At 45.2% G+C, this 21,964-nt stretch overlaps 1 protein-coding gene across 5 annotated transcripts in view; it reads left to right on the plus strand.

Moving 5' to 3' along the window:
* The first annotated feature begins 77 nt into the window (after positions 1 to 77).
* Positions 78 to 21,964, plus strand: part of Acad10 (acyl-CoA dehydrogenase family, member 10) — a 44,982-nt gene continuing 23,095 nt past the window's right edge. The window contains exons 1-8 of one of the 5 annotated variants that reach the window (XM_013503683.1): positions 78 to 395; positions 5,568 to 5,766; positions 8,205 to 8,353; positions 10,911 to 11,105; positions 12,443 to 12,601; positions 13,245 to 13,404; positions 15,598 to 15,739; positions 20,982 to 21,050. In XM_013503683.1, coding sequence (XP_013359137.1) covers positions 5,580 to 5,766; positions 8,205 to 8,353; positions 10,911 to 11,105; positions 12,443 to 12,601; positions 13,245 to 13,404; positions 15,598 to 15,739; positions 20,982 to 21,050 — 1,061 coding nt within the window. In that variant the 5' untranslated portion in view covers positions 78 to 395; positions 5,568 to 5,579. The remainder of the gene's footprint in view (positions 396 to 5,567; positions 5,767 to 8,204; positions 8,354 to 10,910; positions 11,106 to 12,442; positions 12,602 to 13,244; positions 13,405 to 15,597; positions 15,740 to 20,981; positions 21,051 to 21,964) is intronic. The other 4 variants (XM_013503680.1, XM_013503681.1, XM_005403170.2 and 1 more) reach the window with 4 other exon arrangements.

The raw sequence follows: 21,964 nt of genomic DNA on the forward strand, positions 1-21,964 counted from the left end.
GGTTACGCATGCGCACAGCAGCGCGCGCGCCGATTGGGCTGGTCGGCGCAGAGACAAGCATGCGCTCTTCTGGGAGCGGGCGGAGAAAAACCAGCGGGTTGTACCCTGGGCTGCTGCGGTGCCCGTCTGCTTGCTGGAGAGGCCTCGTTCTCGCTCCACTTCGGCTGACGGCTCAAGGTGCCCAGCTCCAAGAGATCTCCAGATTGTACGAGTAACCTGCCCGGTGCTGGGGCTCTTGCCTCTTGTTATTTTTGTGACTTCTCGCTCCAGCCCTAGGAGGGGTTGCTTTGTGTCAAGCCCTCTTTGCAGGTTCTAGGTACTCTAAGGCTCTGAAAGGTGAAGTTGTTGCTCGGACGGCTCATGGAGATTTGAGTGTAGAATTTCTGACTCTTAAGGTAGGGCGGTGGGCTGGTTAAAAGGACAGAGCTAGAAATCGTTCGGGATCCTGTTTCCCTTTTCACTTCAAAAATGTTTACTAAGCCACCACACCTGTAATCCTAGCACTTGGTGGCTGCACACCTGTAATCCTAGCACTTGGGAGGCTGAGGCAGGAGGATCGACGGGAGTTCGAGACCAGCCTGAATTACATAGCGAGATCCTGTCTCCAAAAAAAAAAAAAAAAAAAAAACAGTTTACTGAATGTCTCAACACTCTGGGTGGTTGGGTTACATTGGTGAAGAGAGTAAACATATTTTCTGCCTTTATGCAGTCGACCTTTATCACCAGTTGTGCAATCTTTTCTTTTTTAGCAGACAAAGTCTGGCTCTGTAGTCCACGTTGACTTTGAACTCACTAATGTAGCCCAGGCTGGCCTCGAACTCATGGCAATCCTCCTGCCTCAGCTTCCCGAGTGCTGGGATTACAGGTGTGCAGCACCACGCCGGGCCTCCTTTTTCTTTTCCTTTTTTTTTTTTTCTTTCTTTCTTTTTTTTTTTTTTTTGAGAGAGCCTCACCAAGTCAGTAAGTTGCCCAGGCTGGTCTTGAACTTTCAGTCCTCCAGCCTCAGCTTCCCAGAATGCTGGGATTATAGGCGCTGGCCATCATGCCAAACTAACCAGTTGTGTAATCATGAGTTAGTCGTTGTATAAAGTTGGGATAATATCCCATAGTAGTTGTGAGGATGAAATGAAATGTGTGTAGCAATAATGGTAACATTCTTCCCAGCATGTCATACTGCCTTTAGCATATTACGACAGCCACAACCAATCCATGTAAGACGCATAATCACAGGATGCCGTTCTAGGTATATGCTGTGATACATAAGATGTGTGGGTAGACCCTGGGGAGGTATGGGCTATATGGACTGTATATGTGGAGCGTGACCACATGACATATGCATATATGCAGTTTATGACCACTCCCTATGGACTACATTCATACCCTTGTTTATAAAAAGGTGTTTCAACCTTTGCACTGTTGACATTTTGGGCCCTGACAGTTCTTTGAGGATGTGTGAATGTGTGTCTTGTGCATTATAGGATCTTCAGAAGCATCTCTGGCCTGACCCACTAAACATGAGTAGTACTCGTGGTGACCAGAAATGTGTCCAGATGTTGCCAGGGCCCCAGTCACCCCTTGTTAAGAATCTTCGGTTTATGTGAAAGTGCATAAACCATACACACATAGTATATGCATGTAACATAGGAGGCTTAATGTGAACTTTTTTATAGTTGTATTACAGTACTAAACAGTTTCTTTTTTTAGTGATGCTGGAGATTAAACCCAGAACCTTGCACATACTAAACACACACTCTACCACTGAGGCGTGCACCCAGCCCAAGTGGTAGATAACATTTAGTGTTGTGCCAGATACTAACTTGAGTGCTCTGCATATATTTTTCTTGTGTAATGGTAGCCACGCCTTTATGACATAAGTGCTATAATGGTGCGCATTTAACAGAGGAGGAACCTGAGGTTTAGAGTAATGTGCCCAGGATCTCAAACTTAGTGATAGGGTTAGAATTTGAATCCAGGCAGTACAACTCCAGAGCCTAAGCTTAATCTCTTCACTAAATCATCTCCTTGATATGTGATAAGACACATTGTATGCATATTTATCAGAGCATGATTTAGGGAGCAGATCTGCACTATGCTACTCTTCTTCTGAGTGTCAAGAAGACAGATATTCTTTGTGGCTTAGAAGATGCCAGTTTCAGAGAGTTGGAATTGTTGGACATGTGACAGTTCTTTGTGGCTGTCAAGTACTAAGCTTGCCCTCACCTTTTCCATTTAAAAATTGTTTAGTAGTGGGGATGAAACCCAGGGTCACTTCATCACTCACCTGTATTCCCAGCCCAGCTCCTTTATGAGTTTTATTTTCAAGTGGTTCTTGCTAGATTGCCCAGAATGGGCTTGAATTTGCCATCCTCTTGCCTCGGCCTCATAGAGGGCTGGGATTACAAGTGTCACTATGCCTGGCTTTTCCCCTGTTTTCTTTTTTGTTGTTGTTTTTTGTTTTTCTTCCAGTACCAGGAATCGAACTCATGACCTTGTCCTTGCCAGGCAGGCGCTTTGCCACTGAGCTAAATCCCCAGCCCCAACCCCTGTTTTCTGATATACCCAGTTGATGACTTACAAGTCATATTTATATTGAGCACTTGCTGCGTCTAGACCTGTACTAGGCCCCAGGGGATAGATGTGTATAAAGACAAGATAGTTCTTGCCTTAAGGAAGCTTACAATTCTAAGGGCAGTTAGACATGAAAGTTACAGTATCACTAGGTAAGAACTCTGTTGAAGGTATGGAGAAGGAGCATGAGAATAAATCTATCATTTGCTTAGAAAAGGAAGGAAGGAAATAAATATTCTGTAGGAGAGATAAGGCTGGGCGTGGTGGTGCATGCCTGTAATCCCCAGCACTCGGGAAGCTGAGGCAGGAGGATCCTTGTGAGTTTGAGGCCAGCCTGGGCTACAAAGTGAGTTCAAGCCCAGGCTCAATTGCATAGCGAGATCCTGTCTCAAAAACAAACAAACAAACGAACAAAAAAGTAAAAGAAAAAAAAAGCTTGCACATGCTAGGCAGAAAAGCTGTGATATAAAAGTAAATGGAGAGCGTGAGGTCCTGAGTTCAATTCCCGGAACCAAAAAAAAAAAAAAGAAAAGTAAATGGAAATTCACTAGGCAGATACAGCAGGGAAGAGTGTTCTAGTCCTTGAGCTTAGCAAGTACCAAGGCCTGAGGGGTGAGAGGTTGCATCATTTTCCTGGTCTGCAGAGACTGTTGGCACGTGGCTAGAACAGAACTAGCATCTGTAGCAGAAGGAATAAGCAAGCTGCTAGTGGGAGCATTGCCCACATATCCATTAGCTGGAGAGTGTGGGAGGCAGTGACCTCAGTAGGATTAAAGATGGTCCTTCAGGCCCCAAAGACGCTTTTCATCTCTCTTAAGCCCTCACACAAGATGTGTTGATGCTTTTACAAGACTATAAATACATTTCTCTTTATATCATAAACTTTGGCCTTGGCATAGCGATATAAATAAATGCAAATCAACCTCAAGGTTTTTTTATTTCAAAATTTACTCACAAATACAGCAGATGGCCCATAACTGCGAAGCACATCATACGGTTTTTAAGATTCACTGCTTAAAGTTCTTAACGTTTTTCTTTTTTTAAACCCAGGACCTTGTGTGTGCTAGGTAAGTCCTGTACCGCTGAGCTGCACTCCAGCCCAAGATTCCTTTCTTTAGATGTTTATGCAGTTTTAGAATAAAGTGACAAAATTGTGAACTGTCTTACAAACCTTTTTGCCCTAACTTGATTTTTAGAAAATGTTGGTTTTGGTGTTGGAGAATCCGATCTAGGACCTTGTGCCTGTGAAGCACACGCTGTAGCATGGAGCCACATCCTCACACTTGTTTTTCAAGTGAGGTCTCGCTGTGCTGACCAGGTTGTTCCCAAACTCCTGCGCTCCAGCGAACCTCCTACCTCAGCCTCCCCAGTAGCTGGGAGCACTGGTGCATGTCACCACATTCCACTGGAAAACTTTAACTATAAACTGCTTGAAAAGCTCAGTGATTTCCATGAGACAAATAGAACTTTCAGAATTCTTTTTTTTTCCTAGCTTTTTTAAGTCTGTAGAAAATTGCAAAGAAAGGACAGTGATCTCCCATATACTGTTTATCTCAGTTGACTATTGACATTTTAATCTCTGTACCATGTACTTAGGAATATATTGTACAGTTGTGTGTCTGTGTATGTGGTTTTTTCTTTGAACTTTCTTTTTTTTTTTTTAATTCTTTGTGTAGTAAATAAGCACTTTATACTCAAACACTCCTGCATGCTTTTGAAAGTAAGTTTAGAAAAGAGGCAGTGGGGAGTTATTAGGAAGCCAAGACAGTGATCTGTGTGTAGGAGAGAGAGAGGGGGGGGAGAGGGGGAGGGGGAGGGGGAGGGAGAGAAGGAGAGAGAAGGAGAGAGAGAGAGAGAGAGAGAGGGAGAGAGAGAGAGGGAGAGAGGGAGAGAGAGGGAGACAGGGAGAGAGGACAGAGAGAGAGGGAGAGAGAAGGAGAGAGAAGGAGAGAGAGAGAGAGAGAAGGAGAGAAGGAGAGAGAGAGAGAGAGAATGCGAGAGAGAGAGAGAGAGAGAGAACGACATTTTGACAGTACGATGCTGGCATCCAAATATAAGGAGAAGGTGATATCCTGGGAGTATATAGGAGAGACTCCTTATGTGTCTTTTCTGGTAGCCAGAAGAGGTTTCGTGACAGTGACAGTACCACCCAGAAGACAACGTGGAATTACCAGGCAACTGGTGCAGAAGCAGTCCAGGTCAGGAGAGCAGCGTACCCAAAGACAAGAGAATATTGTGTATTTGAGGAAACTGCACATATATTTGTGTGTTCACATTACCCAGCTTACCCAGGTGGTAAAACAGGGTAAGCTGAGTTGCTGGGCAAAGATCTTATTGGGCATTTTAAACCAGATGAAGGACTTGAAAGTTTATCTTGAGTGTGGTAGGGAGCCACAGAAGGTTTCAAATGGGGTTCATATGTGATCAAATGTGCAGTTTTTTGTCTTTGAGGTAGGATCTCAGTGTGTAGTGCAGGCTGGCCTTGAACTTACTCTAGCCCAGGCTGGCCTCAAACTTGCAGTGATCCTCTTGCCCCAGCCTCCTGAGTGCTGGGATCATAGGTGTGTGCCACCACGCCTTGGCAGATGTGCAGTTTTGCGTGGTTACCCTGGCTGACAAGTGAAGAAAGAATTGGAGAGAGGTTTGGGAAGGGGCAGAGGACCAGTTAGGATCCATGGACGGAGATGACAGTGAGAAAGGAGAGTAGCAGGTGGAGTTTTCAGGAGGGAAAATGGACAGCACAGCAGCTGGAGCTGAAGTGGCCAGGTGAAGATGGCAGAAAGTCAAGGCTGAGTCCCCCTCTTCTAGCTTGAGCAGCTGAGGAGTTGACGGAGCCCCCTGGGGGAGCAGTCAGGGAGGGAGGATGCTGAGGTCGTTTGTGGATGTGGTTCGAAGCATTCATTTGTGGGAAATCAGGTGGAGACTTCCTTTTGGCACCCCTGAGCTCCTGGAGGAAAGCACTGTGGTCGAGCTGGGCCCTGTGCCTTCTTCCCTTGCAGCCTCGCCTCACCATGTACATAGGGAGGCTTTTCCGGTCCTCAGACCTCCAGTGGGCTTGGAGGGCGGCCTTCCTGAGATGCATCCAGAGCAGGCGGCGGGGAGCACACCGATGGACACATTCTGGAGGCAGCGCCTACCGAGCGGTGATCTTCGACATGGGCGGCGTTCTCATCCCTTCCCCAGGGAGTGTGGCTGCTGGTGAGCTCTTCCTGGTTTCATTCTGGGGGCCCGGGGTGGGCATGGGAGAATGGGGGTGGTAGGGGAGACAGAGGAGAAGATTTGGGCGGCAGCAGATCCCATGGGGCAGTACGTGGGTCTTGGACTCCAACTCCAAGTACCATGAGGTGTCCAAGTGTCCTAGGCAGGTTATTCTGTGGGTTTTAGTTTTCTCATTAAATTAGAACCAGTCGTTGTACCTACCTGGTTGGAATGTGGGGAGAGTTAAGTGATGTGTGGAAGCACTTGCTAAGCGCACTGGGAGGTTGGCTCACCCCATATTTCCAGTAAAGGATGAGCTGCCATGGTTACCGTTATAATTAGAAATGAACCACCTTTCCCTGGGAATGGTGCTACTTCTGAAATCTTGGGTGCTGTCCTGAATTCCTCCCCTCTTTTACCTCACTCCCCAAACCCGCTTCTGAACCCAGTGTCAGACCTCAGGTCTCTTTCATCCTCTCTTCATCAGCCGCTCCCTGGTTTTGCTTCTTCCTAGACTCAGCTCACCTTGCATTAGTCAGATTAGATTTGGCTTCAAATATCAGAAATCCTAATAAAACAGGGACTGAAACAAGACAGACGTTTGTTTCTCTTGTACATGAAGGCCCACGTATGCTGTGTGGGGCCGGGATGCAGCTCTGTGGCAGCAAGGACTCCAGCGGTCTCTGTCTCTGTCTGTCTGTCTGTCTGTCTCTCCCCTGGGCTAGAATGGAACCACACCTCTTGCAGGCTGTGCAGTTCTCTACCGCTGAGCCACCCCCAGGCCTGACTGCAGCTCTTTCTGCTGGGAGTTCTCTTCATTCCCAGCCTCATGCCGCGTGTGTCTTAGCTGCCTGACCTCGTGCTGTCACATTCTCATCCTGCCCAGTAGGAAGGAGAAAGGGCCAGCAGCTGTCCTTTTATCCTTCTGTTGGGCTGGTTGGCTAGTTCTCCCCGCTAGGCCACGCCTGTGCAGGTTTCTGTGCCCGTGTCTAGGCTTTCTGGTACTGCTGAGAACATAACCCAGCTGGCAGAGTGGCTGCATAAACTGGGTTCTGTGCTCCAACCTCAGAAGGGCCCTGAGCACTGTCAGAGCCTCTCGGTACCCGCCCCCCCATCCTGTTTCCCCTGTGATACCAGGCCTGGGTTATTACTGTTTTTTTGAGACAGAGTCTTGCTGTGTATTACAAGCTTGCCTTGAACTCACTATGGAAGTGGAATCACTACATTGAATATATATGCATTAAAAATTTGACAGCATCGCCAAATTCCTCTCCTAAAGGTTATACTTGTTTATATTTCATCAGCAATGGCTCACACAGGTGCCGGCCCCCCGCCAGGCTTGCCACTCTGGCCCTATTAGAAGGACGGTACGCTTCAGCTCTAAAATTAAAGAAGTATTATTTTTAGATTGAGTTTTAAAAGTCTCACTGGTCTCCAAGGACATACTTCACATCACATCAGTAACAGTTACTTCTAAAGAATGAAATTGCTTGTCATTCTTTTTGGGTACCTTTTTGTATTGTTGGAAGTGCTTTCAAATGTGTAAGCTCTACTTTATCAGAAAAACCAATAAAAATGTCATCAAAACAAAAGATTTAAATAAAATGTATCATATCTTGAGATATAATTATGAATGTTATATACAACATACATACATGCATATATTTCCCCAGCAGGTGTATTATATAGAAAGAGCAAAGAAACAACCTTGTACAAGAAATGACATTTGTCCAGGTGTTCCTAGTATTACACAGTGCTGATGCCTCTCCTGCTTTAGCTACTTTTTTTGCTTTGTTTTGTTTTGTTTTTTTAGAGATAGGTTCTGACTATGTAGTTTAGGCCGGAACTGAATGTGCTATGTAGCCCAGGCTGACCTAACTCATGGTGATCCTCCTGCCTCAGCCTCAAGTGCTGGGATTACAGGCATGCACCACTTTATCTGGCTCTTAGCTCTTTCTGAGCAGAAATTTTCCACACAGACAGCATCCCCCAATTGAATATTTCAGTGTTCCAGTAACACTGCCACAAAGGATTATGTAGGTATAAAATGAAGAGTTCTGTGTGGGGTGTTGGCAGAATCTAGTGTATCCTTTCCTGGATTTCCTTAGTACGTGCTGGGACTGGGCAAGCGACCTGACGTATGTGGTCCATCTAGTGACAGACCAGAGGTGAAGGTTCAGCACCCTGTGTCCAGGGTCGTCTCAAGCTAGTGGTAAGGAGCTGATGCTCCACAGCGCTGTGCTGTTATGCAAATTACCATCTTTTCCTTTGAAGTCCAAGGTTGACATGTTGCATTTCCTGCATCTCTGAATTCGCAGTAGCATGCTCCTGGGCACCACAGTGACACCCTAGCAACTGGTACTGTCATTCCCCTTGCTGTCCCCAAGCCCCAGCCATTTGGGAGTGTATTTCACTTTCAAATATTTTACTTCCTGTAGAATGGGAGGTGCAGAACCATGTCCCTTCCGGAACTATATTGAAGGCCTTGAGCAAAGGTGGTGAAAATGGACCCTGGATGAGATTTATGAGAGGAGAGATAACAACAGGAGATTTCTTACAAGAATTTGGGAGACTTTCCTCTGAAATAGTGAGTGATAAACATACCTGCATTTCTATGTTTTTCTTTTTGACTTGAATGGCATTTGCAACCTTTATCCATAAACTGGTCAAACTGAAAATAATGTGAAAACTGAACAGGTTTTTAAGCAATTTATTATGCTTAGGCTATTATCCCTAGGTACTCAAGTTTGACTTTATACATGAGTAAGTAAAAATATTCTTTCCCATAAGTCTCACCAGCAGCTGTTGAAACAAGAGCCGTCTCCATAGTGGCTCTGTTCCAAAAGCTGATGAAAGCAGTAATAGCACTGACCATTTTCTCTGTGCTGTGCATTTTTCTAAGTTTTTCCTGTATATTAACTCATATAACCTGTAAATACGTCTACCAAAATGTAATTTTAAAATAATAGTAAGAAAAGTTCTGTGGATGGACGGTGGTGATGATTGTGTAGTGGTGTGACTGTACTCAATGCCATTGAACTTTAAAATGGTTAAAATGGTACATTTTATTTTAGGTATATTTTCTGCAATTAAAAAATAAGCAGTAAACCTTGAAAACATGTTAAGGCAAACAGACTTGTCAACAGCAGTCCTCCTGCCTCACCCTCCAGAGTGCTGGGTTTATAGGCCTGGGTTATTACTGGTTTTTTGAGACAGGGTCTTGCTGTGTATTACAAGCTTGCCTTGAACTGACTATGTAGCTCATACTGGCCTCAAACTTGCGACGATTCTTGTGCCTCAGCCTCCCAAGAGTTAGGATTATATGCGTGTGCTATTTAGCTGGGCGTGGTGGTGCATACCTATATTCCTAGTACACTGGGAGGCTGAGGCACTAGAACCATAAGTTTGAGCCTGGCCTGGGCAACTTAACCACTTAGGGAGACGTTATCTCAAAATAAAAAGGGAAAAAAAGGCTGGGGGGTATAGCTCAGTGCAAAAACCCTGGATTCTATTCCCAATACCATACACACACAGAAAACCTTATATGATTCCATTTATATGAAATGTCCACAATACTGAAATCAATACATAGAGAAAGCAGATGGGGAGTTTTCTAGGCCTGTGGTTGCTGGGGGAAACGAAGAGTGAGTGCTGATGGGTTTGAGTTTCTGTTTAGAGTAACAAAAGGGTCCTAAAATGGACTGGGTGGTGTTGTATGACTTCGTGTATATATTAAAGCCATTGACTTGTGCATTTTAGGTGAATTGGGTGGTATATTAATTATATTTCAATAAAGCTATTAAAAATAGAGCTGACTTGGCCTTTGCAAATTTTGAAACATACTAAGAGTTTCAGAACCCACACAGATTAAATTTTAAAACAACAAAATTGATTGCAAGTTAAGGTTCATAACAGTAATGTTGAGGATAATACAAAATCATTAAATGCTTTCTGGATCATTAAAAGTAAATGATATCTACTTAATATAATGGTGACGATGATCTGATTATGTTCTGATGATGACGTTCTGATTTTTTTTAAAAAATGTCAGCTGAGGAGCGGAAGAAAGCACTTATTTAACTGCAGTATTGATAGGAACAGGTCATTTCCCTAGTCCTGGTAACTAATTCTAAGTCAGTTAAAAACTCACTTCTGGAGAAATTCACTTTTGAATTCTCCCTACTTGTCCAAAGTAACTTTCTGTCATGTCTCCTCCCACTTCCTGCCACCTTTGAATAAATTGTCCTCTTGCATTTAAAAAAAAAACAACTCATTTGTAGTGGAGGCATGGTGCTGCCTACCTGTAGTCCCAGCTACTCAGGAGGCTGTGCAAGAGGGTTCTTGAGTTGAAGGATTTGGTGCCCGTTTGGATGAGGTCGCCACACTCCACCAAAAACAAAGACAAGAAATCTCACATGTAGAGTTCAGCACAGGGGTGAGGGAGATAATTCCTTTAGGCAGCAAGCCAATAGCTTGGGCTCTGATCACCAGGTAGCAGTAGCAAGCCAGGAATTAGTATTTTTTCCTTGTATCTCAAGAGCCTTTCTCACTTTTTTTATTTTTTTAAGACAGAGTCTTGCTAAATTACCTAGGCTGGGCTCAAACTTGCACTCCTCCTGCTTCAGCTTCCTGGAGGGCTGGGATTAAAGGCCTGTCACCAGGCCTGACTGATGCATCTGTGTGTGTGTGTGTTTTACTAGGGTTAAATCCAGAGCCTGGACTGAATTACATCCCCAGCTCTTTTTATTTTTTCAATACAGGATCCTGCTAAATTTCCCAGCCTTGGTGGGTGTCATGGTGCATGCCTGTAGTCCCAGCACTTGGGAGGATGAGGCAGGAGGATCGCTACAAGTTCAAGGCCAGCCTGGACGGAAGGAAGGAAGGAAGGAAGGAAGGAGAGAGAAAGAGAGAAAGGGAAGGAGGGAGGGGAGGAGGGAGGGAGAGAGAGAGAGAAAGAGAGGTAGAAAGGAAGAAAGGAAGGCAGGCAGGCAGGCAGGCAGGCAGGCAGGCAGGCCTGGGCTTAAACTGTCAGTCATCCTGCCTCCACTTCCCCATGGACTGGGACTACAGATGTACGACACCACGCCTGTCTTGTTCTCACTCTTAATAACTGCTGGTTCCCCTCTTCCTTCCATTCTTCATAGTCTAAGACTACAGTGCCTGTGGATTCATTTTTCTCTCTGCTGACCAGCAAGCAAGTGGCACAGCAGTTCCCAGTGATGACCGAGGCCATCTCTCAAATTCGGGCGAAAGGCTTCCAGACTGCAGTCCTGACAAATAATTTTTATCTTGCCAGTGGGAAAAGCTTTTTGCCCCTGGACCGGAGCCAGTTTGACGTGGTAAGCTTGAGGGAATCTATAAGGATGGACACAGGATCCTTGCACCTGCCTCGTAGCAGTATTTGAGTGAATGTGTCTCTCTATAGCCACTTTACTGGGTTATATTTAGATATAATGGGCCGAAACAGAGCTTTTAAAATACCATTGTGCCTTTAGCAAGGCCAGGTGTTTATGGGATTTGACACTCAGCTGTAGATGCCTCTTGACACTTGAGCTCAGAGCCCAGGTGACACTTACTGCAAGCCCCTCCATCAGCCTGTGTCTTCCTGGTCCTTTGAACTCTGGCCTTCTGAGACCAGCTAAGTCCTGCCCTCTCTTTTTGTGAAGTTAAGTCCAGTGCTATGAAGGCCTGATTGGCCGTGCTACTGAATTCCACATGGTTTGCTCGGTGTGTACACCCAGCCTTTAATGTTTATGATAGAATTTTGACATGCATGGCTATATTTGGGTACTTTTTAAGAGTTTGTGTCTTACAACTGACAGCAGTGATAATTTCCTTCGGAGACTTCAAAGCCCAGAGTGGCAGTAAGGTTTCACGGGTCTCCCAGAGTTGTGATGGTTCAGGGGGATGCCTCCTTCAGGCCCGTTCTCCATGGATAGCCCGACTCCGTGCGGGTGGAAACAGCTCACCAAACACAGTGAGGGTCTCGGTGGTCTCTGGAGCCCATTGGAGGACATTTCCCTGATAATTTCAGTAGCATACATTTTATTAGCAGAGCCTCTTTCTCCTTACCTCTGTTGTTTGGCTTGACTCTAGAAAATAGCATGGTCCCAGCCCCTTAATCCCTTTCACTGGACCCGTGAGGTTGAAATAAACACTTGCTCTGCCTTCCCATCAGTGTGCGCTGGGCTTTAAGCAGACGGCAGGTCCCTTTCCCTGGGCCCTGGGCATGTGCATATGGGGAAAGCTCCACTGGTGATCCTGCTGTGCATCTGGGGTGAGACCCCCACCCAACATGCTTTTGTTGCAATGCATAGCCTTCTCTTCCGGATAACCGTAACGTGTAGCATTAGCAAAGGATTTGTCTTTCTGAGCTCACTCAAGTTTCATTTAAGCTTCACAATAACCGCTGAGATGGGCAAGATGGCCGTAAGTATCCATTTTCCTGAGGGTGAAACTGAGGCGAGTTGTTTGTGCAAGGCCGCTGGGTGTGAACCAGAGCTTTGATTTCCTGAGTTTGCCCCCAGGTCATAATCCAGAATTTCCCAGTCATTCTGTTGGAGAAGACAGCATCATTTAAGCCTCAGCTGTCCTGCTCTTTCTCTCAGAAAATGCGCCACCGTGCATGTGGGCGCTCTACCGTTAGGGCCAGCTCTCTCCGTCCTGCCCTCCCCAGGTGGTGGAGTCCTGCTTGGAAGGAGTCTGTAAGCCAGACCCTAGGATATACCAGCTCTGCTTAGAGCGCCTCGGCCGGCAGCCTTCTGAGTCCATCTTTCTCGATGACCTGGGACCAAATCTAAAAGCAGCTGCCAGCCTTGGTATTCGCACCATTAAGGTAATCCCTGTTTCTCTCCCTCTCCCTCTCTCTCTTTCTCTGTCTCATCACTGGAGACTGAACCCAGGGCCTAGCACTTGGTAGGGAGGTGTTCTATCACTGACCTTCACTCCCACTCGCCGCGCTCCCCTCTGTAAATTCTGACATGGGCTCTCCCTAAATTGCCCAGGCTGGCCTCAACCTTGCAATCCTCCCACTTCAGCCCCTCAAGTAGCTTGAACTACGGGCATGTGTCGCCATACCTGGCTCATCACTTAAAAAAAAAATCTACTATGCACTAGGAATTAGTGCAAGCTTTTCAGGGTGGCATCTGGACTTTGCAAGTGATGCTTCTCTAGGTGGGGACTCAGCGGCCACCAGCCACATGTGCCACCCTGGTCGTGGCTGTGAACACGAAAGCCAAGCGACGGGATCACAGGCCACTTTCTACCTTCGGTTTTCATTGTTAAGCAGGTGGCAGTAGGGACACAGAAGGTCAGTGCAGCTAGGAATTGGCTGGAGGTAAAACTCATTCTTCTTCTGCCTTAGAGCCGCATGTCCTGTCTCCATGGGTGCTCCTCAGAAAACTGACCCCGTGCTGTCTCCCTCTGGAGAATTAGCCTCATGGAGACAGGCACAGAATGGGTGTTCTTTCCCAAACCAGGTCAACGACCCAGAGACTGCGGTGAAGGAGTTAGAGTCTCTTCTGGGTTTTCTATTGCACTCGGGTGTTCCCAACACTCGTCCTGTGAGGAAGACCATGGAAATCCCAAAGGATGCCCTGCAGAAGTACCTCAGAGACTTGCTGGGGACCCAGACCACAGGTGTGGAAGTATTTTTTTGTTTTGTTTTGTTTTCCAGTACCAGGAATCGAACTCATGACCTTGCGCTTGCCAGGCAGGCTCTGTGCCACTGAGCTAAATCTTTAGCCTCAGGACAGTTTTTTTTTGAGCTACACTCCCAACTTTTTTTTTTTTTTATTTTGACACTAAAGAGTCTAAGTTGCCAAGTTGCCCAGGCTGAACTTGAACTTTCGATCCTCCTGCCTCAGCTCCGAGAGTGCAGGGATTACAGGCATGCGACACCACGCCTGGCTAGGTTTTGTACTGGGGTAGCCCTGTCAGGCTACATTGCCCATCTGGTTTTTACTCTCAAACCCTGATCGAATATGCTGACGAGCAGGAGGCAGTGCGGTGAGGAAAATGGCCATTGGTCCTGGTAGATCCAAGTGCTGGTCTCAATTCTGCTTGGGTAAAAGCACTGAACACCTTTTGTATGGATCCACAGAAGTACATTTGCCCCTGTTCTCCACTGGGCGTTTGGTGTGGTGCAGCAGCCTTCCCTGCAAGTAGACACTGAGGAGGAGGGAGCCTTGGGGACTATGTTCCACGCATGGCAGTATTTGAGTGTTTCTCATTTTTCAAGGCCACAACCTATATTGTGAAGGTGACTTAAAAGTTGTATAATTTAGCTGGGTGTGGTGGCACACATCTGTAATCCCTGTACTTTGGGAGACAGAGACAGGCGGACCACAAGTTTGGGCCTTGTCTTCATTACTTTTCTCATTGCTGAGACATAGTACCCAACACCCAAAGTTAAAGCAGGAAAGGTTTATTGTAGCTCACAATTTGTAGAGGTTTCAGTTGATAGCTGGCTGGCTCCAAGGCAGGTGGCATAACAGAGGGGCATTGCAGAGGAGGAATAGTTCATAGTGGGCAGAAGACAGCAAAGGAGCACGCACACCCAGCACGGGCCTTCCCACCATCCAACCCAGAGCTGTGCCGGACCAGCCCGTGGACTGACTCAGTAAACAGTCACCCTCCATTCCGGCATTGCACACTTTTAGTCTTTTTGAGGCAGGGTCTTGCTATGTAGTTCAGTTTTTAGCTTACTATGTCGCTCAGACTGGCCTTGAACTTGCAACCATACCTCAGAGCGCTGAGATTACAGGTGTGTGCCACCTCGCTTTGCTAAATTGCATGATTTTTAAAAAGTAACAAGTTGTCTTTGCTTCTTCAGGGGTCCCTCTGTCATTCTTTACATTTCACCCTCAGGTTAAAAAAAAAAGCAAATTCTAGCCAGGTGTGGTGGCGTGCTAATCCCAGCACTCAGAAGGCAGAGGCAGAAGCATTGCTTCGAGTTCAAGGCCAGCCTGGGCTACATAGCCGAGACCCTGCCTTAAAAAAAAAAAAAGAAAGAAACACGTTTTACCCTCCGAGAAACAGGTTTCCTCTACTACCCACCCCCCTTTTTTTGCTTTGATCTCACTATGTAGCTCAGGCTGGCCTCCAACTCTTGGGGATTTTCCTGCCTCAGCCTTGTGAGTATAACAGGTGTGCACCACCATGTCTGGCTGTGCAGCCCCCGTTACTGCCGGCCCTCTTGACCAAGTGAACGGTCACTGTCCACTGTTTGGTTTTGCGGTGAAGCTGAGGGTCATTAGGTTCACCTCTGCTAGCAGTTGGCAAGGGAGAGCTCAAGCTGTAGGGGAGGGAGGGGGACCGCCTGGAAGCAGCTTTGGCACTCGATGAAGGCCCCTGCATAGCTCCCGCCAGCTGTCACATCAGCCTCGGGCGCGGTTTGGCTGAGTATGGGCGAAGGACACGTAAGGGCACTCTGCTTCTCGGGCTTAGCGCATTCCTCGGCCCAGATGGGTTGCCATGACTGAGTATGTGTTGCTAAACAGAACTGAAGTGCTTTTGTTCTCAGGGCAGGCGCTGGCAAGACGCATATAAGCCAGCACTGCACAGAGTGAGGAAACAGGATCATGCTGTAAGCGCATGGCCTTTGCCCCACTGAGGCCGCGTGTGATTCTGGGTCTGAGGCGGCAGGATGTGCCTGGGACTCAAAGCCCTGGTGCCCAGGGAAGAGCTGCTTTTATACACTGCACCCGACGTGAGGCTATTCTGTATCCCTGATGCATAACTCACTAGAAAGAAGGCCTGTCTGTCCAGACAGGCTGGACTCCAGCTCCAGTTTGAGTGTTGTTTTTTTTTGTTTTTTTTTCAAATTTGCAGGCCCGTTGGAACTCCTTCAGTTTGATCACGGCCAGTCAAATCCCACTTACTACATCAGGCTGGCCAATCATCAGCTGGTCCTGAGGAAGAAACCCCCTGGGACTCTCCTGCCATCCGCCCATGCCATAGAGAGGGAGTTCAGGTAACTTCTCAGTTGCTAGGGGCTGCTTACCTTACCCATGGTCCTCCACAGTGCTTCGGTGCAGGCCTAGCGCAGGAAATCAGTTTCTGTAAAGTACCCTGAGTCATTTAAAATTGCAACTAGGAATCTCCACGTTATTTCAAATACGAACATATAGCCACTGATTTATTTATTTATTGATAGATCTGACCTCACTATATTGCCCAGGTCTGGAACTCCTGGGCCTCAGCTTCTTGAGTACCTAATTTTATTTAGAAAATACTCTTCTCAGCCAGCCATGGTGGTACATGCCTGTAATCCCAGCACTTAGGAGGCTGAGGCAGGATTCCCCCTGAATTTGAGGCCAGCCTGGGTTACCTAGTGAGTTCAAGGCCAGCCTGAACTATGTTGTGAGACCCTATTTCAAAAAATCAAAAAAGAAAAAAAAAAAGGCAAGTATCTTCTTTTTTCTTTTTTAAAAATGTGTTACTGTTGGTGTTACTATTTTGTCTTCTTTTTTTCTAAAGAGTAGGATACCATTTTAAAAAAAAACCTTCAAAGAATAAAGGCAGCATTGAGATACTCTGTAGTGCTGCCTTTTACTCTTAAGGACTCTGTGTGTTGCTGGGGATTTAATCCAGGTTAAGTGCTCTACCACTGAGCTACATCCCCATCCTTCGTCTTAAGGACTTTTTTGTTTTGTTTGGTTTGGTTTGGTTTTTTTGAAACAGGGTCTCAAATCTGTAGCTCTGGCTGGTCTTGATGTCACTATGTAGCCCAGGCTGGCCTCAAACTCGTGGTGATCCTCCTGCCTCAGCCTCCTAAGTACTGGGATTACAGGTGTGCACCATCGCACCTGACTCTATGTGTAAGAACTTTTATGTAAATATTGAAGTGTTTAAGACCCTTAGTCGTACAATCAGTGTGTTACTAGGGGGGTAGCCATTGGAGCGGAACGATGGGTACATGGGAGTTCATTGTACACATCTGTTTACATGTGATGAGATTTTCCACAATACCATGTTTTAAGAGAATAAAGGAATTACAACCCGTCCTCAGTAAAACAGGTTGTTTTGCAAAGAGAAAAACTTATACATACAAGATTGAAAAAAGAGAATGCCAAGCCAAGAGTGAGAGCAGGGCACACTGTGCGGCCGGAAGGTCCCCTCCCTCCTACCTGCCTTCCCACCTGCAGCCTGTCAAGCTCTGCACAGGCCTGCTGCAGTCACGCGGAGAATGGGACTTCAGCCCTCCTCCTCCTCGTTTGCTGTCTTTCCTGACCGCTGCGTTTCTAGGCTGTGACTTGTCCAAGTGTCGCAGGGACCACTGACTGACAGTTTATGAAGCCCGGGGTTCCTCAGAGCAGGAGCGCTGGAGCTGTTTCTGGGCATTTGTATCCGTGTGCCCCTGTCCTGGCAGGTGTGCATTTGTAGACCAGAGACCCCCAAACTCTAAAACTGCTGAAGTCTTTTCTATGCATCATGTTCGTGAAGGTCTCTAACTGCTCTAATTCCCAGCGAGGAATTTTGGAGTCCTAGAATGATGCTGAAAATATTCGGGAAGGGACAGAATTTCCATTATATTAAAAAATAAACTGCATTTGAGGATGAAACAATGCAATATCTGCTGATAGGATCCCAAATGTGAATTTGAGCTATTTGAGAAAACAGTATGATGCAATTTATTGAAAATCTCAGAGTACTCATACTTTTAAACCTAATCATTTCAGTTTGGGGATCTAATTTAAATAACCACTTATAGATAGAGAAAAATCTTTGTGTGTTAATATGCTCGTCACAGTAGAAATACCCTCGCGGTACAGTCGTCAGGAGATGGCTAAGGAAACCTTGGTGCATTTAGCCGTTGCAACAATAATAGGGCTAGCTCGCATTTGTTGGCTGTCAGCATGCGCCAGGCACTGGAGTAAATGCTTCGAGTGTGCTAACCTGTCGCAGCCTCTCAGTCTGACTCGGCACTGTCATGTTCTCCATTTTATAGCTGGGTAAAATGAGGCTTAAAAAGGGTAAGCAGCACATCCAGGGTCACATATTAGACAGGGAGTGGTGGAACCTGGCTTAAATGGAATTCCCAGCAGTGGGATTTCATAGCCAAACCTTAACATGTCCCCCTGGCGGTACCTGCATAGTTATCCCATCAGATGACTCAGTGGGACTGTCCCACGCCACCCAGTAGGACCGTCATACATGTACGACTGGTGGTTCAGAGCTTCACGGCAGCAAGAAGTGCGAATTACAGCCTTGGTGTGAATGTGTTAATGATTTCTTGTGTGTGTGGTGCTGGGGATGGAACCCAGGGCCTCATGCGTGCTGGACTAGTGCTGTACCAATGAGCCACACCCCAAGCCCCACGATTGTGCTGTTGTTGTGCCCAAGAAGTATGCCTATAGTAACAGAACGGTGTGTATGATTTTAGGAAGGTAAAGACGATACAAGCTGTACATATGGTATGAAGTTATTTTAAGGATATGCATGAGAAAAAATACTAGGAAGGAACACTAAAATGTTTGCCACGGTCATGTTGGGGAAGCATGTTGGTACATTCTTCAGCTGTACTGAACCCACCCAGCCTCACGTAAGCATAAACAGAAAAGAAGAAGCAATATGGTCAGATGTTTGGATAATTTACCTCCACCAGGCACGGCTGGATCCAGAGGCTCAGTAATGGCACCAGGGCCCTTTCTCCCTTTCTACTTCCTGTTTCCTTGGTAACTGCCGTAAAGGTTCCTGAACATCTCCCAAGAATGACTCATTGGCCCATTAGGGTCACAGATTTGTCCCTAACTTTTCCTCAACCAGCACATCCTTTGGTCAGAATTGTCATACCTCCATCTTTTTTTTTTTTTTTTTTGTCTTTTTAAGACAGGGTTTCACTATGCAATTTAGGCTGGCCTTGAACTCACTTTGTAGCCCAGGCTGACCTCAAACTCACAAGGCTCTGCCTGCCTCAGCCTCCTGAGAGCTGAGATCACAAGTGTGTGCCACTGCGCTCGGCACATACCTCAGTCTTGTACCCATCTCTGGAACCAGGGTTGGGTCAGCCTCAGTCAAACCGTGTGCACTGAGAATGGAGAGGGCTGTTTGCCGAAGGACAGCCCGTCAGGACACGGAAGGGGAACAGGTCACCAGGTGGGCAAGAGCGCAGCCGCTGGTGATCAGGCTGTGGGTATTGTTTTTCTGTTAAAATTTTTTAAGAATGTCTTCCTTAGATTTCATAGACTTTATCAATAAAACTATCTGGGGCAGTTTTCTCTTGGAGAAGATTTTTCATTATGAATTCAATTTAATAAATATATGGCTATTTATATATGCTTTTTTTTTTTTTTTTTTTAGGTTATTTTGGCAAGGGAGGGGATCTTACTGACTGAGGTCCAGGCTGCCCCTGTACTTGCTCTGTAGCCCAGGCTGTCCTCCAACCTGCAGTCCTCCTACCTCAGTCTGCTGAGTGCTGGGATTGCAGGCACATGCCACTGTGCCTATCACTTTTTTGTTCTGATAAATTATAATTTCTAAGGAATTTGTTCGTTTCATCTAAGCTAAGAAACTATTATTCATAATATTCCCTCATGATGCTTTTATAAGTAAGATCTGTAGTGATAGCCCCTCTTCACCATTCCTGATATTTGTTGATAATTTAATTTTTTCTTTTTCTCATCTCAGTCTAGGTAGATATTTATAAATTGTGTTGATTTTTTTTAAAAGAAGCAGCTGGGCATGGTTGTGCAGGCCTGTAATCCCAGCACTTGGGAAGCTGAGGCAGGAGGATTGCTGTGAGTTTGAGGCCAGCCTGGGCTACATAGTGAGTTCAAAGCCAGCCTGAAATACACTGTGAGACCCTGTATTAAATAAACAAACAAACAAACAAACAAAAAACAAGGAATCAGTATTTGGTTTTTAAAATTTTTTGCCTTTTTTAGACAGGGTCTCACTATGCAGTTCAGGCTGGTCTTGAACTTGAAATGATCCTCCCGCCTCAACCATCTGAGTGCTGGGATTACACATATGTGCCACCACACCAGGCCTGTTGTTTCTTTTCTACTTTATTTTATTCCCTTTCAGTTACTTTATTTATTTTTTGGGGGGGTGGTTCTTTTCTGAGACAGGGTCTCACTGTGTAGTTCAGGCTGGCCTTGAGCTCACTTTATAGCCCAGGCTGGTCTTGACATTGCAACAATCCTCCTGCCTCAGCCTCTTGAGTGCTGGGATTACAAGTGTTCCCACACCATGCCTATTTTGCTTTGTTTTTTTTTTGGGTTTTCTTTTTGGTACTGGGAATTGAACTCAGGACCTTGCCCTTGCCAGGCAGGCGCTTGTGCGGCTGTATCCCCAGCGTGGCTATTTTTCTTCAGCAATAAATCTTAGATCATTGTTTTAAAATCTGTTTTTTATACTACACACGTTTAAAATTTTAAGTTTCTAGGCATTTATTAAATTGCACCTCACAAATTTTACCGTTTTATATTTAGTATTATTATTCTGGTTTGAAATATTTTTAAATTTCCCGTTTCTTCTGTGAGCAATAGAAATATATTTATTAATATCTCAATATTACTTTCTAGATTATCATGTATTGATTCCTAGTTTTATTTTATTGAAGAATGTGAAATACTAACATTTCACTATTTATTGATTAAACTTATTTTGCAGACCAGCATATGATTTATCTTAGTGAACATATTGTGCACACTTTAAAATAATATGTATTCTGCAATTGCTGACTAAATGTTCCAGAAATATGTCAGGTTGAGTTTGTTGATAGTGTTACTCAGTTCTTTGTTTTTAACTTTGTTTAGTTCTGTCAGTACTGGGAAAGGGATGTTAAAATCTGAACTGTTATTACGGATTTGTCCATTTTTCTCCTCATATATGCTGAAGCTCTGTTGCTGGGATTTTTGGTTTTGGTTTTGCCGTACTGGGGGTTGAACTGAAGACACTGTTCCACTGAGCTACACCCCTAGTACTGTTTGTTTGTTTTTCCTGGTACTGGGGATTGAACCCTGGTCTCACACATACCAGGCAATTTCTCCACCACTAAGCTGCATCCCCAGCCCCCCTCCCCTTTGAGACAGGGTCTTGCTGATCTTGAACTTATAATCCTCCTGCTTTAGCCTCCCACATAGACGGGATTGCAGGCTTGCACCACCTCACCCAGCTCCCAATGTACTATTTTTTAAATCAGAAAAGTAATTTCAGGAAAATCTCATCAATTCAGCCAACAGTTATTCTTCTATTTATTTGTTCTACAGGGTAATGAAAGCCCTTGCAAGTGCTGGAGTACCTGTCCCTAGGGTTCTTGACCTTTGTGAAGATTCAAGGTAAAGTCCAGATGTATTTTTGTGGTTATGTGCTAAAGCTACAGGTGCGAGTTTACTAACTCAGATGTGAGTTTGTTAGTGAAGACAAATAGAATTTGAGTTGGAGAGAGAAGAGACTGTATAGTAACCTTTCTTAGAAGTTCTTGGGTCTTTAGTTTATCCTGAAAGATAAAGACATTGCCTGCTTTTGCGTGGATTGGTAGATAGCAGCTTTTTTTTTTAGCATTCCAAAAATATATGTCCATTTAGTCTCATCTGCTTGTTTTCATTAATTTTTCATTGTGGTCTTTCTATAATGTTTTAAACCACTTTGAAGCATACTTTCTGAGTTTATCTCAACTAATTACGAATATTTTGAAACATACAGAAAAATGAAAGAAGAAAAATAGCATCACAAGCATCTAGTTATGCAGGTTAAGACATTGTTGATGGGCACCACGTTTGCGTTCTGTAAATGTGTGTGGAGGTGTATGTGTATGTATAGTGTATATTTTGTGGCTAAACCTTCTGAAGTAAGTTGCAGATAGTTTGCATCTTGTAGAAGTGAGGACATTTTATTTTCCACCAGAGCACCATTATTACACCTAAGATAATTACCAAGCTTCATGAACACTCGGTTCCAAGATGCCCTGAAGGTACCAAAACTTGAGGATACTGGAGTCCCTTACATGAAATAGCGGAGTATTTGCCTATGTGCTACACATATGGTCCTACATACTGTAAATCATCTCTAGATGACATATAGCATCTAATACAGTGTACGTGCTATGTAACAGTCGTTGTCTCTATTGCTTAGGGGATAATGACGAGAAAAAGTCTGTACGTGCTCAGTACTGATGTAGTATTTTTTTCCAGATGTTTTTGATCAGGGTTTAGTTGAATTCTTGGATGCAGAACACATGGATATGGAGACC

This window comes from Chinchilla lanigera, unplaced genomic scaffold, assembly GCF_000276665.1.
Source record: "Chinchilla lanigera isolate Chin_1 unplaced genomic scaffold, ChiLan1.0 scaffold00081, whole genome shotgun sequence".
NCBI classification, from domain to species: domain Eukaryota; kingdom Metazoa; phylum Chordata; class Mammalia; order Rodentia; family Chinchillidae; genus Chinchilla; species Chinchilla lanigera.